The 16,529-nt window shown below is 42.4% G+C and overlaps 2 protein-coding genes across 7 annotated transcripts; both read right to left on the bottom strand.

Annotated features, from left to right (window-relative positions):
* Positions 1 to 280: 280 nt before the first annotated feature.
* fyb1b (FYN binding protein 1 b) lies at positions 281 to 11,525 on the bottom strand. 6 transcript variants are annotated; one of them, XM_076980622.1, is made up of 19 exons: positions 11,375 to 11,525; positions 8,305 to 9,256; positions 7,226 to 7,340; positions 5,275 to 5,306; positions 5,106 to 5,125; positions 4,940 to 4,983; positions 4,611 to 4,737; positions 4,334 to 4,493; positions 3,991 to 4,120; positions 3,846 to 3,862; positions 3,595 to 3,664; positions 3,349 to 3,444; positions 2,909 to 2,949; positions 2,718 to 2,793; positions 2,499 to 2,604; positions 2,252 to 2,405; positions 2,132 to 2,165; positions 2,005 to 2,039; positions 281 to 1,805 (listed from the first exon to the last, which is right to left on the bottom strand). In XM_076980622.1, exons 1-19 carry the CDS (start codon positions 11,375 to 11,377, stop codon positions 1,783 to 1,785), a joined length of 2,235 nt encoding a protein of 744 aa, XP_076836737.1. In that variant the 5' UTR covers positions 11,378 to 11,525; the 3' UTR covers positions 281 to 1,782. The 6 variants fall into 6 exon arrangements, with proteins under 6 accessions (XP_076836737.1, XP_076836738.1, XP_076836736.1 ...); XM_076980623.1 differs by having other exon boundaries at positions 3,349 to 3,441; positions 5,275 to 5,309; XM_076980621.1 differs by having other exon boundaries at positions 5,275 to 5,309.
* Positions 11,526 to 12,036: 511 nt separating this feature from the next.
* On the bottom strand, positions 12,037 to 16,178 carry ccdc80l2 (coiled-coil domain containing 80 like 2). The gene is made up of 7 exons (XM_076980627.1): positions 14,736 to 16,178; positions 14,465 to 14,621; positions 14,164 to 14,297; positions 13,912 to 14,069; positions 13,703 to 13,806; positions 13,517 to 13,597; positions 12,037 to 13,395 (listed from the first exon to the last, which is right to left on the bottom strand). Exons 1-7 carry the CDS (start codon positions 15,936 to 15,938, stop codon positions 13,112 to 13,114), a joined length of 2,121 nt encoding a protein of 706 aa, XP_076836742.1. The 5' UTR covers positions 15,939 to 16,178; the 3' UTR covers positions 12,037 to 13,111.
* Positions 16,179 to 16,529: the final 351 nt, after the last annotated feature.

The following is a 16,529-nucleotide window of genomic DNA, read 5'->3' on the forward strand; positions in this document are numbered from 1 at the left end:
TTAGCTGTGAGAAGTTCCAAATACAGACGTTGGTTTCCAGACGTGTCACTGATATTTTGTCTTTTAATGGTCAACACTGCTGAAAAAAATGCTTTGGGAATATTAAAAGATTGCATCAGCGTTATTTCTAGGATGTAGGAATCTATCATTGCAGTCTTGGAACGCCTTAATTAAGAACTGAACCTACCAAGAAGTGAGGAGTATTAAGGATTGAGTGATGTTTACAGTGCCACCTGATGGACAAATACCACCAAAGCAGAAAGTAGGACCGTGGCCAATGTAGAATGGAAGATTCTTTATTAAACATTTCCAGAATAATGCAATATTGCAGCCTAAAACAATACAAAAACAAAAAGGACAGACGAACCAAGGAATACAAAATACTATGCCTCACATAAATAGAGTACTAGGAGTGTTGTACAAATGATACATAAGACTTCTATTTTAGTTTGACCAGCAAAAAAGAACAGAAATTCTACAATTCAGTCTATGTCATTTGGTTCTGGCATATACTTGACTCACTCCTAACAGTTATCATTTTCCAAAACTTAAACAACATAGTTAAATGTTAACTCTGCAATCTGGCAGGTCAAAGTAACCAGCTCAACACACACATTGCATTAACGCTTGCTACCAATACAGTTGCAATCAAAATGATTCAACCCCATTGCAGTATAGTATAACAATGGCTTACTCAAATACAAAATGCCACTTTTAATGACTCCGTCAGTCTGAGAATGATTCTGCCTTTCATGACAAAGTGTCTTTGGTACTTTGATCACCTTTTAGCTGTTTTCTATGGGGTTCGAGTCATGGCGACTATGACTTATTCTTAAATGGGACATTTCGAGCATGTTGGTGTACTCTGGGCTGTTTGAAGATCCGCTGATGCATGAACGTTCTCACAGAAGACATGATGTTTTCTCCTCGCACTCCCTGAGACTTGACTGAATCCATCCTGACCTCTACACGCTACAGGTCTCCAGTGCCAGAGTATCGGTGAGCCACCGCCATGCTTCCCCAGAGGCACTGGGTTCCTTTCCGTGTCTCCCTCCTCCAGATGTAGCACTCATGTGTCTGGAAAGGCCTGGTTTTGTTTCGTCACTCCACAAAGTCCCAGGTTGTTCTAAGGATATAAGAGCTAAATGTTTCTTGTGCGTCGGGGTCATTAGATGCGTACGTCTTGCAGTTCAGGCATGGAGACCTTTTGGGTGTCTGCTGCCGCCAAATCTCACTGAAGGTCTTTTACTTGATGGGTTTTAATGACTTGACCTCTCGTGCACCAGTCTGGTTCGGCTGGTGAGGCTTTCCGCATAGTTTAGCCAGTGTTGCATGAACTCTGAATTCGTGCACTACGCTTCCAGTGCCTTCGCAATCTTTCTGTATCCTTTTCCTTGTTTGTGAAAGGCTATGAACTGATGAAGCCGTTGATTAGACGCATCAGGGTTGCTTAATACGACACCTCATTTGTAAACGTGTGTTCTTGTGAATTCTAGTCGGGGGGGTTGGATAATTCTGAAACATTAAATGTGGCATTTTGAATTGAATTTGGAGAAGCCACTTTAATTAGTTGTGTTGAGCTATTTAAATTGTTCTTGTTTGATTGGTGTACTGCAAATAGATGAAAGTTTGTAAATTTTGTGAATTAGCCTAATTGGCATTTAGGGGTAAAATCATTTTGATTGCAGTTGTATGTAATTGTATTCAATAAATATTCTATACACGCCTCATAGAGAGTCATCAAGGTGAAGGTCTGAGATGCTGCATCTGGGGGGCTGATCCTTAATCATTATCATAGATGCAATCTGTAAAGAAGGTGTGGTTAACTCAGGGGGCAGTAGTGTTAGTGTTATTGACAATTCAGTGGTTTGATCAATCAAAAAACCAACTGGAAACATGAAGATGTTTCAGTAATTCAGGCAATTAATAAGGCGTTTTCTCCTTCAAAGCCAGTAAAATCTAATAATCAACAGGAATTATTATAAAATGTTTCTGACAACCTACCATCACCGATGTCGTCATAGATTTCATCATTATCTCTGTAGAAACAGTACACAATCTCATTTATCCCTTCCATGCAAAAACCTTAACGAACATATTTTATTGAAAACAGGTCTGACACAGAACTTACTCAGTTTGGGTGTTGCTAGCCAAGACGTATCCAACTGAAAATGAGAATACATGAGGCTCAGGTTCTTTCAACGGTTCCTCGTACTCGTTGAGTGTCGGAGGTGGACATTCTGGTACTCACACTTGCCCTCCTTGGTCCGGCAGATGAGTTTGTCCTGGTCTGCGTTGCTGATGACGTCCAGCACCTCCCCGGCCTGCACGGACAGGTCCTTCCCGCTCGCCTTCTTATTACTCTTCACCGTCACTTGATACAACACCTTAATCTCCCCCTCGAACTGAAACAGCAGGTTAGTGTGAGCGAAGGTCGATTATAGTCTGCAGGACACGGTTTACCTCGCTAGTGTGGCACGAGGAACCGGGCACAGCACCTTGAACTTTTTCCTGAAGTCCTTCTCCTCTTTTTCAAACTTCTTCTGCTTCTTTGGGTCGTCCACCTTGTCACCTTTCGCTGACTTTGACTTCAGTTGAGCCAGGCTGCGTCATGTGTCAATACAAGAGCAAATGCGTGAGGTGTCTTGGTTTAAGTTGATGTATGATTTCTGTTCTCTATGAAAGATGAGTTGTAGTGTTTGTATTATGGGATGCACCTGCTGACAGGGGGCGGTGTAGGGAAAGATTCGACATCGTCATATATTTCGTCGCCAGTAGGTGGCGCTGACTGATCTGGAACGTGTACACACGCAAACAGTTTTTGGATTTACGTTGACAATTTGCATAGTGAGTTGCAACTCCGTCATTAGCGCATGCATGGAGCCACGGGCTGAGAGGATGTTCTTACCTGCGTTTCCTTCTGGACTGAACTGGGGAGGAGGAGGAACCCTGTTGATCAAAACGCATCCGTTACATCGAGTTTCTTTTCTTTTTTTTATTGAAAATCGAAAACTTTGATTAGAAAGGGGGAAGTAAAAGAGGCAAACGAGACAACATGCCTTAGAGCACACTAATAAAGAAAGGAGTGAGACGTGAGTGAAAAAGATGTGAGACGCGAGTGAGATGTTAGAGAATTTCCTTCATGAGAGAGGCGCTTGCGTGAATGTGTTTACAGATGAAGTCAATCAACATAGCGTGATTATTTTTTCATTTTGTTTTGAGTATTTAGTGTGAAGATGCAGGAGCTCCAGCAGATCATCGGTAAGGATTGATTTAAGGGTTGTAGTCAATGTTATTCATTAAAAACAGAAGATTTTTTTCTTTGCATTCTAATATTTTAATTTTTACTCATTATCGTGGTCGGGAGGTTTTCTCCGGTCAATGGGGCTCTTTAGGATCCGAAAGAAACTGCGTGGTTTGGTGAGAGTCCTGCGCTGCGGGCTGCTAACGTAGGAACGTGGTTTAGATCACACACACACACACACACACACACACACACACACACACACACACACACACACACCTTATGCTACAGAGGAGGTCCCTAGTTATTAGCATATTGCCCTACTGAGCGCAGTTTCCAAGTATACATACATGACCATAAGACTAGGATCGTCAAGGTCGTCATAAACATCTTCTCCCTCTGGTGGTGGAGGAAGAATAACTAACAACAGAAGAGGGTGGTGTTAATCACGTGTCCTTCCTGCTCAGAACTGTTCATGGTGCAGCTGTGTATGCCCACACATGGTCACACAACCAGATCAGGACTTTGCAAGCTATTAAAAACATGAATAGCGCATGTATACAAGTTGTAAATAATACTGTAAATAAAGGTGCAAACTCACCCCCTGGGCCGCTACTCCTGAAATGCGAAAATAAAAATTGCCCTAAGTGATGAATCCAGCAATCTCTAACATCATTCACAGACATGGCACTCTGCCAGGAGCCCAGAGGAATTGATCTGGTTCCGAACAGAGTGCAGCACCCCACCTGTTGAGCTCGTCTTGGGGGGCTACGTCGTCGTAAACGTCATCTGAAGTGATTTGAGTGGGACGAGAGAGGCTTTGATTCTTCAGCTTATCGAAGTCGATCTCAACCGATTCTGTCTTTACATATCCGTCTACAACAAGAAAGAAGATCTCAGTCTGTGACATTTCACCCACATCTGATGTGTATTAATCCTACAACTGTAAAAAAAAAAAAACGTTGTCCCCCCAGACCATGTTTATACAGACAATATTGTAAGTATTTTAGTTGTTATACCCTAATATATTTTCACCTACACATGACTAACAGTCTTAACGATTTCTCTGTATAGGAAGTTGCCACTCACAGGACCCATCTTGAGTTCTGGCCAGCCATCGACCTTCTGGGTTTTCTGTAACACGGAGTACCTCAATAGTCTCTCCCTGTTTAATGTTGAGGTCATTCTTGCCACCTTTGCAGTCAACTCTCACCTTCACCTTATGGATTACCTGAAGAGGTCCGGACAACTGCAGAGGAATCGAAGGCAGACGTATCGGAAAGTCTCAGAGTCCAGAATAACGACTTATGAAATGAACACGATTATGTACTGTGGTTTCATATTTAGCAATACAACCTAAACTCACTTTAAATTTCTTCCTGGCCTCTTGCTCTTTTTTCTCACGATCCTTCTGATCTTTCTTCTCTTGTTCCGCTCGTCTCTTCTCTTCCTTTTCTCTTTTCTTCTCTTGCTCCTTTGCCTCTGTTGCTGACCTGCCCGTTGGGAGGAGATGACCACGACTCACTATTGTTTACTGGACAGGAGATTGCTAATTCAATTTTATTGTATTTCTTTGTGCTTGCTTGTTTGTATCATGGATGTTGTGTAGGCTAAGCTAATGTGCTGTGTCTTTTAAACCAATCTGTGCGCATGACCAGCAGAAAAAGAACTGTGTGTGGTCAGAAGAGAGAATACCATCTGTCCTCTAGATCCTCATACATCTCATCACTTCCACTTCCCTTTACAGACAAAGGAAAGAGAAAACAAATTGTCTGTGAAATTTCCACAAATAGCAGTTCAGTTATAACACCAGACAGGTTCCTTACCTCAGTTCAGTTATAACACCAGACAGGTTCCTTACCTCATCTTGATCAGCGCTTCCTACAACGACAAAATGTTTTGATTAGATATTTAATCTGGATTATTTTCCTAATTCAGTGCATTCCACTGGAATTCGACTGGATGACAATTCTCTGTTAACTAGTGTTGGAACGAAAGAAGTTCCACTTCATTATCTAGCTTTCACTAACCTCCAATGTCATCATAGTCTTCATCTTGCATTCTGCTTTGAGAAACATTCAATTGTAAATACAATCCAGTCCATTATTCGTCTGTATCATAATTTTAAGGTATATTGTGCTGCCCAAAATTATTTATACCCCTGGCAAATGTTGACTTAGTTATTTTTTATTCAACCAGCATTTTTTTTTGACTGGAAATGACACAGCATCTCCCAGAAGATAATAAGATGAAGTACAAGAGGGATCATTGTGGAAAAAATATTTCTCAGCTTTTATTTGTGCCATATATATATATTTTTTGTTAATTGTGATTTTTTTTCATCGCAATCGAAATTTGTCCTCCGCTTTTTACCCATCTGTGCAGTTAGAACACACACACACACACACGTGATTACTATGGGGCTGTGGATCACATGTGCCCAGAGCGGTGGGCAGCCCTAGCCCGGCGCCCGGGGAGCAGTTGGGGTTAGGTGCCTTGCTCAAGGGCACCTCAGTCATGGCCTCAGGTCTGGGAATCGAACCCACAACCCTCCGGTCACAAGACCAGTTCCCTACCACCAGGCCATGACTGACACTTATTGTATTTACATTTGAACAATAAGTGGCATGTCCAAAATTATTCATACCCTTTGCAAACTGCCACAGTCTATGAGAAAAGTTCAATACCATTTCAAATAGTCCAAGCTGTCCAAGCATCCTAATGACCCTGATTCATTGGGAAGATGTTTTAATTAACTCAACAGGTGAAGACCAGCAGCTCTCTGCAGTTGGTTCGTGGACAGTCATGGCAAAGACGAATGAGCTAACGAAGGACCTGCGACTGCGCGCTGTGCCTGCTCACAAGTCAGGAAAGGGCTATAAGGCCATATCTGAATATTTTCAAGTTCCAGTGGCTACAGTGCAAAGTATTATAAAAAATCCAGCACTGTGAGATGTTCAGCACTGTGGAAAACATCAGAGGACGTGGTCAGAAGCCAGAAGTGACACCTGTGTTGGCCAGGAGTGAGAGAGGTGAAAAAGAATCCAAGGATCTTCACCAAGGCCAACCTGGTGAATCTGGGCTCGACCGGTGCCAACATCTCAAGGCAGACAGTCCAGCGGACACTGCACACTGCTGGGTTCCACAGACCCAGACCAAGAAAAGACACACAAAAGTCTGCTTGGCCTTTGCAAATGCTCATCTGGACAAAGAAGAAGACTTCTGGTCATCTGTTTCATGGTCAGATGAAACAAAAATGTAATGGTTTGCCACAATGATGTATCCTTCATTTGGTGTAAAAACACCATCCCCACTGTCAACCATGGTGGTGGGAACTTAATGATTTGGGGGTGTTTTTCAACAAGAACATCAGACAGTTTGCAGAGAAACTTGGCCTTGGGCACCCGTAGACATTTCAGCACAACAATGACCCAAAACACACATCAAAAGTGGTGAAGAAATGGTTAGAGGATGTTTTGCAGTGGTCCAACCAGAGTCCTGACTTGAATATAATTGAGAATCTGTGGAGGGAGTTAAAGATCAGGGTGGTGGTGAGGAGACCCTCCATTCTGAAAGATTTGGAGCTCATCGCTAAAGATGAACAGGCAAAAATACCAGTGGAGACATGCAAAACGCTGCTAGGCAAGTATAGGACGCATTTGATTGCTGTAGTAGCCAATAAAGTCTTTTCTATTGATTTCTGAGAAGGGTATGAATAATTTTGGACATGCCACTTATTGCTCAAATGTAATATATGAAAAATATTTTTCCACAATGATCCTTCTTGTACTTCATCTTACTATCTTCTGGAAGATAGCTGTTCCACGTCCAGTCAAATAAATAGTTGGTTGAATAAAAATATCTAAGTCAAAAATTTGCCAGGAGTATGAATAATTTCGGGCAGCACTGTAGTTCAACTTTATTCAGTTTTACAAATTGAAAATAATTCATCTTCCTGCTTGGTCAGTGGGGGGTACTAACATGGCTCCTGGGGGTCGAGGGGGCAAAGATGGTCGCACGTCTTGGGCGGGTTGAGTGCTGGGGTGAGAGGCGGAAGGAGGAGGGGGAGGGGCACCTCCTTTTTTTAATTCAGGTCCTGGAATCAAAAATACTTCAGTGTAATTTTTTTAAATGGCCATCATTTTCAACATAACTACTCTCTTCTAAAATCTCCCATAGTTTGGGTATAATAATGTACAGTCTGTTTTAACAGCTAAGGGCTCACTAAAGTACATGACTGAAATGTATTCATACAGGAAACATTCACCCGACTGACATGCATTAGGGTAACCTCTGGACTACATGACAGGAGCTAAAAATGAAACCTTTCGATAAACTTTCTTCCCATTTTGAGCTTCCCAGTTTTGCACAGGCTAACAGCTAACAAGTCAAAATAGACCTCACTAAAGGAGGAACTTCAAGAACAGAACAGATTGTAATAAATGTAATAAATGTGGCAGATTTTTTTTACCTCATCGTATGAACATCCTACTATACACAGAACCTCATGACTGAGGGATGCAGGTAAAATCGTGAAAATCTTTTTGTTCATTTGAAGCAAAAAGACTGTTATAATGTATATCATGATGAGGATCAGGTAGCCTATATGTCCAAAACCCAGCAAACCTTTAATCTGAGAAAACTTAGATTGTGCAGATTGTTTTTGATATAAACAGAGGATTGAATTACATCAGGTAATATGTGTCCCTTCCACTCTTAAGGGAGTGAAAGACAAAAACAAACTAATGAGCTAATCTCTAGAAACAATCACAAATCTACCATTTCCATTTATGACCATTTTTCTTAATCCTCTGCCATTCTCGTCCTTGCAAATTCAATTTAGGTGAATGTTCACTGACATGGTAGCCTCATATTCCTCAGACACAAGTAGAAGCAGAAGTTTTTGATTGCTGATCAGCTTTTTGAAACACACTAGACACTAGAACATTGACTTCCTAGATCTCTTTTTTGCGATTTAATCTGTCCATTCCTTTAGAATAAATGGTGAAAGCATGTCTGCTTAACAAGAAAACAAGAAAGCTAAAGGAGGGATCACTTACCCTCGCTAGGAAGTTCTACATTTTTCTTGAATTTCTCCAAGTTGACTCTGAGTGGTCTGTTAGGTTTGCTTGGGGCACTGCCCAGTGCCAGAATATTAGGTAAAGGCTTTCGTTTAGGGGCTGAAGGCTCATCGTTTGCTGACTCTGTACAAGTCCCAGAGGGTTTGTGCCGGTAGCTGGGCTTTTTCGTGATTATGGGGCCTGGGCCTGGGGGATCTTTCAAGCTTGGTAATTTGGGGTCATCCTTGGCTTCTTCAGCTTTGTTGAACTTGTTGTGGGCAGCACGGAAGCTTGAAGGCTTTACGCCTAAACCTGAGATTGGCTTCACAGCAGAGTCTCCATCTTTGCTATCATCAGTCTGCTGCCGAAAGAGGGCAAGGTTACTCTTCGGTTTGGTCATGGTGGACAACTTGGGAGGTGTGAGGCTTGGACTGCTCTCGTTTTCTGGCTTCCATAACGGCTTGTTTGTGATGGGTGGCGGCTTGGGAAACCTGATGTCTGGTGTGTTCTTGACGTCTGGCGTGGAGCTATTCACAGTGGGCTTCTGGGCCGGGGGCTTGGGGAAAAGAGGCTTTTGTTCAACATCATGGGATGGGTCTGGCGATTTGGGCTTGAGGGTTTTTGGAAAAGGAGGGGTTCTGCTTTCCTCGTTCGCACCAGCGTTCTCGAATCTGCTCACGAGGGCTTTTGGCTTCATGGCCTCTCGTGACTCAGAGTTGCTCTTAGTGGAGGCTGCTGTGTTCTTCAGGTAGCTGGATATTGGTGTAGAGGGGTTAGGGGCAGCGGCGCTGCCCGAGAGAGTCGTCTCCAGCACAGGTTTCTTGGATGGGACTGTGGGCCCAGATAAAGTGGGGTGGACAGCGGCTTTCGGACGGCCCCCAGCACCCACCTCCACGGATGTACCTCCGGTCTGGAAGCGAGCCATAATGGCTTTTACATCAGACTTGTTGTCCTGGAGATAAAAACCAAAAAAAAAAAGAAAGAGGAGTTAAGAGTGATAAGAATGTTAAGTAAGAAAGTAATTCTATGTGTTGTAAAACAAATGAATAATGAATGGTTTTCTGTTGATTGAAAGATAATTAAACACATTCTTTTCTCTTCTTTAATCAAAACTAAACACTCAAAAACAAAGCAGAATTCATTTTATAGGCTAATAGATCTGTACGTTAAGAACATTTATTCACACCCTCTAGGTTCTGGTCAATAATCCCCCTACCGTGCGAATCCAGTGCTAGCTTCTTTGAGTTCACAGTCTGACTGAGATGACACAGGAACTGAGCACTGAGCAAAAGTATCACCTTAAACTACGTTAGCAGGAAGTTACTAGGCGTACAAAGAGACCAGTTGTCAGACAGTAAAGAAACCTAATTCCATTTAAGATTGAACATCAATAGACTAACTATTATAAAGAGGGAGTTCTGTGTCTTCTGTGTCACTTTCTGTGTCACTTTTATTTACATTTGGTTTGTTTATTTACTCTATTCTAAACCACACTGCTGTGAAACAGTAGTCTGGGACCATGTACATCTGAATAGCTTTGAAATATTCATCTCAAAATAGAACAGAGGGATACATGTAATTTCATATGTTGGATCTTACCCTAGCCACAGTACAGAATTTAGCCCCAAAATAAATGTCAGAGGAAATTAATAAATGTCTAAGTTTTGGTTTAAGGACATGACCTATTTGTTTTGAAAGCCCAGTTAGGAAATGTCACATGCTGGCAGTTTTCAGCAGAGAAACAACAGTAGCATTAAATGAAAAACACCCCTTGTGAAAATGCCCAGTGTTTCATTACTAGACGTGGAGTAATGTCTTGCAGAGAAAGACTCGTCAGGCTTGGAATTAATCCTGCAGGCTGGACTGGTGTATGTGCGCCCAGCGGACACACCCTGACTAATGAGTACTGTTTTAATCGGGACAGACCGATCGCCAGGAAGTACAGATAAGCAACAGCTCGAGTGGGAACTACAAACTAGGCTGTTAACACGTACCGCAGCAGCTAGAGAAGAAAAGAGGAACTTGTCGTTGGATGCTGGAACATGCACTCACCAGTATCAATTACACTATAACGTGTCCTTCGTACAAACACATGGCCTTGCATCACCATGTTTGGATTAGTGGCAAGCTACATGAAAAAAATGTGCAAATTCCAAGTAAGCAGCTTGTCTAGTTGTTGCCAAGCGTTTACCTGACACAAGTGTTACAGAATGCACATACTTTGTTACAGATGCATAACCAGAGACTGTGTGTGCTTTATGACATGCTAAACACACATTGCGTGACTTTGTACATTTTGAAAATGTAACAAATTCAGTCAAATTGCTGCAAGAGGCACGTTACAGAAATGGTGACACGTTCTGGCACTATCAGAACATCTCAACATTGAACTATACATTGTATTATATACATTAATTGTATATATATATTGTGTTCTATACATTCTGAGTGGGTACAGTGAAGAATTAAAAGACATGTAGACCTTGCTACAGGCAAAGAGGAAGCTTTGGTGATTAAGTAAGCCAAATTTGCAACCCCACGTTATTGACTTACACAACGCTGTTTGACATTGCAAAAAAACTCCAGAATTTCCAAGCTAGTTTCAGCTTGTGTCATTTGGTAGAATTCATAATAATAGCTGTTGTCTAAAATGTCGTTTTCTAACCATATGAGCAGAAAAAAAAAGTTCCAATACACATTCACATAAATGTGGCACTGGACAAAGGCCAAATTTTGGGCTTGATGGAACTTCACCACATTTTCTCTGCACAAGGTATGTACATACTTCAAAGGACAAAGTGAGTCCTGCCCTGGGTAGCCTCACTATTACATATTTGCCTATTTGCCCCTGAGCTGTGTATTTACATGTATGTGTATATATATATATATATATATATATATATATATATATATATATATATATATATATATATATATATATATATATACATATTTTATCCCACACTACTCAGACTTAAGCACTGTCAATACACTGTGAATACGTACAGTCTACACTAGACAAGCCTGAACATTTCCCACTAATAACTAGAAAAAAAGGAGCCGCACTCACCATGTTGGGATCAGGTTCCTGCCAAGCGTCTTCATGAGCTGATTTCACTAGTTGCAAGTGCGAGTATGTGAATGTGTCTTGGTATGCAAGGGACTGCGTTCGTAACCTCAGTACCAGTGTGGTGAGTGTTACTTCCCCTCTCTGACGATGGACTCCAGTTCAGCCATCACAGGAAGCCATATCACTTGCTCCATCTCTTCTATATTTGCCTATTCCACGGTGTACCTCTGCTTTCTCCATAGAAACCGACAGCAGACAGGGCAGAGAGGAGCATTGCACTTTTGTTTATCTTGGTAATAAACCATTTCTTGTTAACAATAACCAGCATCTGATGTATGAACTAATGTATACCAGTGTTTTTTGGTTTGTTCGTTTTTTTTTTCTTTTTTTTTGCTGTTGTTTTTTTTTCACAAAGACAAAACTGTCAAACTGTGAGTAGAGCCGGCCACATGTAAGACGATTATCACAATAGACAACTCAGAAGAAAGCAAGCCACAAACAGCAAGCCGAGAGAAGAGGAGGAGAGTTCAGTTCAAGGCTGACTTCTCTCTCGTAGTGTTTTAAAAAGCTCCTTTCCTTTTTACTTTTTGCTACTCTTTTTTTGTTTTTTAAGAGGAAGTAAATCCCCCTAATTAGAATAGACATATGATAACATCTTTTCCAGGTATAATTACTTTATTTTGGATGTTTAGTTTTTTTTTTACATGTCACAAGCTTGTGATTATATACTTGAAAATGTTTCGCCAGTGTTTAACCACAGACATTTTTGGACTTGGCCCGTAATGAACATTACCAAGTGTTTGTCCCACCCCCTAGTTGCTTTGGTACAATATGTTTATGTTATAAGGTGAATTTCTACATTTACATTGTCAAATAAACATCACAGGCTGTGCATTAACCACATGGTCATTGTTAAATATCAAATCCAATGTCCTGGAGTTCAGGGCCAAAATAAACAAAAACTGTGTCACAGCCTAAATATTCACAGCCTTAACTGCGTATTCCTGTATATTAACAGATGTGATTTTATTCATTAACAGGGAGATCGATGTTGGTATCTGTTAATATGGGGGAACCTGATGGTTAGTATTCAGTATTCAAGTCATTGCCTATTTGGAATGAAAGGAAAACTGGCCTCATGAAAGAAAACAGGATTTATTGGGCTCCCCATATGTTTTGTATATTTTGTAATATTTAGATATTTGTTTCATTCTTAAAAGGAAAACAGGCAAATAAATCCATCCTGGAAATCCGATGGTGTCTTTGTGTTCAGATGGTAATTGTCTTGACATTGTGCATGACAGAAAACCAGCATCACATTTCCCAATGTCATTTCGCCAAAACATCTTCACAGATTCACCTCTAGTTACACAATGTGTGAGGTAGGGAACAATGAACACATTTCTGTTTGTGGATTTAACGTCCCCATCATCCCTTAAGTTAAATCCACTTTATAGTTCAAAAGATGGCAGTTATATTTCAGGTTTGCCCATCAGACTATTGTAAATTGCCCAGAAAGAAATAACTGAAGGATATGTAAGCTTTAAATAAGGCAGCCTATAATAACAAGGTAGCAAACAAGCTTTTGCATGGCGTTGCGTAAATACAGATGAATAATACATCCAAATGTACTTTCCCAGTGTTTTGCCCCACAGTGGCATTCCCCTGAACTGTGTGCCCTGTATGCATCTGTGTGGAATCTGTGTTCACGCTGATCCATGATACAGACAGCTGTCCTCAGTCTCTTCCATGGTAACTGGAGGCCCTATCCCCACCCCTGTCTTCTGGGCAGTGGATTCTGAGGGCTTTCTGCAACTGTACTTCTTGTTGGCGTAACTCCATGGAGTCCACTAGGTCATAGATGTTGGCCATGGACCACATCGGGGAGGTAAACCACGCTTTGACATCTCCGTCCTTCCCCACCACCACCATACTAAAGTAGTCCCTGGTGATCTTGAGCTGATCCCGTAGTCTCTTCACCACATCCTGAGACAACGGCTCCCCCTCAGACTGACTTTTGCCTAGAGGACAGGAGACACGCTGATGCTTTATTAATGCAAATATTCCAACATGTGGTCGTAAACTTAACAAAATAAGGAGAAGGCATTATGTATTATCAGTCTGTTATAGCTTATAACGTACCGTTCAGTGGAAACAGCTCAACAGTGCCTGAAGCTGTCGGACCTTTGCCCACCAACTTCAGCAAAGCAAAATGGCGGATACCTGCAGAGTACAATTAGAAAGAGGTCTGACTGAAATTGAAGAACATCATGTCACAAGTGTTCTTCTGTAGGGCTGTTTTTTGAGTAGCCCAGTACGTGATCTCACCCATCTGGCACTCCTGCCCGATAAGAACTTGAAGCTGCTGATGAAGAAGATAGTCATCCTCAGTGGGTGCAGAGATGACTAAAAGTCTCCTTTTGGACATAAACCTTAATGTGTAGGAGAAAAAATGCATAAGAATTTGAATAGGTTTTACTCTGATGATAACTCCTTATGTTTACTCTTTGTAGTGCTTTTCTGTACAGATAATCTACCTGAGCAGTGAATTCTCCTCCTCGTTATTTGACTCAGAAGGAGCACAGGGTGAAGATCCTTTCTTCTCCTGTTCTTTCTCCAACTGCCGTGACGGGAAGCTATCAATGTAATTTATGATATCCAATGCGGTTGTTGGTAAATCAAACACTTTCTGAAACTGAAATCATAATAAGGGATTACAGTTACACTTAATGGGCATCTTACTTTAGGTAAGCGTAAGGCTCAGTGAAGATAAATAAAAAGGTTCTTACATTAGGTCTCATGTCATAGTCAGCCACCACCATGGAGAATTCCTTGGACACAAGTCCATATTCTTCACGTATTTGACTGATCGAATCAGGGTTTTTGAAGCTGTCTGGCAATGAGGGCAGTTGAAGATCTCCATCTGCACAAAGGTTTTGCACTAACGTTTGCACATGTAAAGATCTCTCAAAAAGAAAGAGAGCTCCATCACAAACCGCCTGCTGTTTTCAATCAAAAGCATCTGGCGTTACACAGCATAACAAACCAGTTGGAAGAGGAGGAGAGTAGGAGACGGGACTGCCCCGCTACCTTGCTGGTAGTGTTGTAGACGCAAGGTGGAGCTATGATCTGAGCCCAGCACAGCCAGCACAGTAACCTTGCGGAATGCAAAGTCACAGCTATGCAGCTCATTGTCGTCTCTTTGTTGGATGTACTGACTGGAGACTTCACTGGGAGAAGAAATCACCTGCACCATAAATAGTACTGAAGGTATAGAAAATAATAACGATAATGTATGTGATGTCAACTGGAGTGCTAGCTACATAGAAGCACACATTTAAACACACCTATGTGTACTTACGAGAAGTCTTCTTTTGCCCTTGAGCTGATCCGTGAACCCTTTAAGGTCTGTCCTTCCTGTATTGTCTCTTTGTGATTTCTTTCCTCCCCTTTTCCCCTTCTTCTTCTGTCCGTTCTTCTTTCCTCTGCCTTTCTTTTTGGATTTTCCACTTTCGTCTCTTCGCTCACCTTTGACCTCCTTGTCTCCTGTGAAGCCACCTGAGCTTGCTCCGTCTCCTTTATCCACTTTAGAAGCAGAGTCTTGATTATTCTCCACGTTCACTGCCGCCTGGTCTCCTCCACCTTCTGTGGTCTTTCTTTTATTGGCAGGTTTTGGCTTTGCTTCTTCGTTTGTGCCAGACGTTGCTGCGGTCACCGCTTTTCCTTCCCCAGAGCTCGAGGGAGGTTTATGGATGATGAATCTGGATCGTCCATCGAGAATATCTCTAACTCGACTTCTAATGGCAGCCTTTTTGTCCAGGGCTGGTTGGTGTGGATGAAAGATTGATGTAACATTTGCCTTCTTCTGGGCACTAAAGGTCTGTTTTTTGTCAGGACCTGACTGCTTCACCACTAACCTCTTCTTTGTGATCTTGCATTTCTGCTGCAAGCCTTTCCTGGCGACCTTTTCCAGCTTACGCACGGGGAGCTGGTCGATGACTTCCAGAATGGCATCAACGTGGACAGGGTAAGGGAACCTCTCACTCACCTTTAAGTTTTTCTTCAGGATCAACATGGAGAAGGTCTGGTGTTCCAGCTCCAGGTAATGGAGCAGTTTAGTGACCATGTCGGAGTCCATGACTTCTTCTGTAACCTGCCCCTGCATGGTTGTACGTTGGATTTTGCCCTCCATCATGGCGTTCTGAACGATGATCAGAATGATGGTGTCCCTCTCTGCTAAGCGGCAGTACAGCCCCTCCGACTCTCGGATCTGTTTCTCCATCATGCGCAAGTAGTTATCACCATGTGACGGGGCAGTGATCACCCACAAACGTTTCTTTCCAGCAAATTCTGACAAGAAGTCGGTCTCTGAAGCCCCCATGGAACCTCTCTCACCAGCTCGCTCAGCTCCAGCACGTTCCCGGGGGCCCGCCGGCTCACCCCTCGACTCACCCCTCGCCTCACCCCTCGCCTCACTCTGCTTGTTCATGCCCGCCCCGGCTGAAAGCACAGAGCTGCACCTCCACAGAATGAACCCAACCAGCACTGTGCTCACACTACGCATACCGATCAGAAGTGTAAGATACCGTAGTGCAAAATGAAGTCCCCCGCCGTAGCTTGCGACCGCCCCTAACCCGAAGACCGAGCAGACAGAGAGAGGGAGAAGCGGCCTCTGGTTCACATTAGCATTTGAGACGCTTCTGGAATTCCTGAGCTTCAAAAGAACGGCGTGGCATGTGCTTCAGCTTTCTGCGTTGCACGGCGAAGTGTGTGAAGTAGGCTGAGCACCAAGAAATGCATCAGTTGGGGGGGGGGCACTGAAACATGACTCGCATGCCCCTGCAGCCCTGACTGCCATTATCTAAAGCAACACGCTGTTGTCTGTTATCTGTAATAAAGTCAGCTTTCACACATAGGTTCTGTAACTCTTACATCCTGTGTTCCCTATTGCAGGTTGGATGAAACTTCGATGTGGGTGTTCTCCACTGTGTGTAAGGTTAAACTTACTCAGTTCAGGAAATACAACTTGGTTTTACCAATGCACTTTTACTCCTTATTGAAAAGACCACATTGTGAAACCTATAATGATCCGACATGTGAAGATACTTTGAAATATTATCATAGATGTCAAGCTACGAAGCTGCATTCCAATTTA

Source organism: Brachyhypopomus gauderio, chromosome 18 (genome assembly GCF_052324685.1).
Source record: "Brachyhypopomus gauderio isolate BG-103 chromosome 18, BGAUD_0.2, whole genome shotgun sequence".
NCBI lineage: Eukaryota > Metazoa > Chordata > Actinopteri > Gymnotiformes > Hypopomidae > Brachyhypopomus > Brachyhypopomus gauderio.

Bases quoted from the DNA above. Each gene is read 5' to 3' on its own strand.
- fyb1b (XM_076980621.1), bottom strand. The intron at 4,984-5,105 runs GTAAGGAACCTG...TTGTCTGTAAAG, and splicing joins GAAGCGCTGATCAAGATGAG to GGAAGTGGAAGTGATGAGAT. The intron at 1,806-2,004 runs GTAGGTTGTCAG...CCTTCTTTACAG, and splicing joins CTATGACGACATCGGTGATG to ATTGCATCTATGATAATGAT.
- ccdc80l2 (XM_076980627.1), bottom strand. From the start codon at position 15,938: ATGCGTAGTGTGAGCACAGTGCTGGTTGGGTTCATTCTGTGGAGGTGC. The intron at 14,298-14,464 runs GTAGCGGGGCAG...ACCTTTGTGCAG, and splicing joins TCTACAACACTACCAGCAAG to ATGGAGATCTTCAACTGCCC. The intron at 13,807-13,911 runs GTAGATTATCTG...CTACACATTAAG, and splicing joins GAGGAGAATTCACTGCTCAG to GTTTATGTCCAAAAGGAGAC.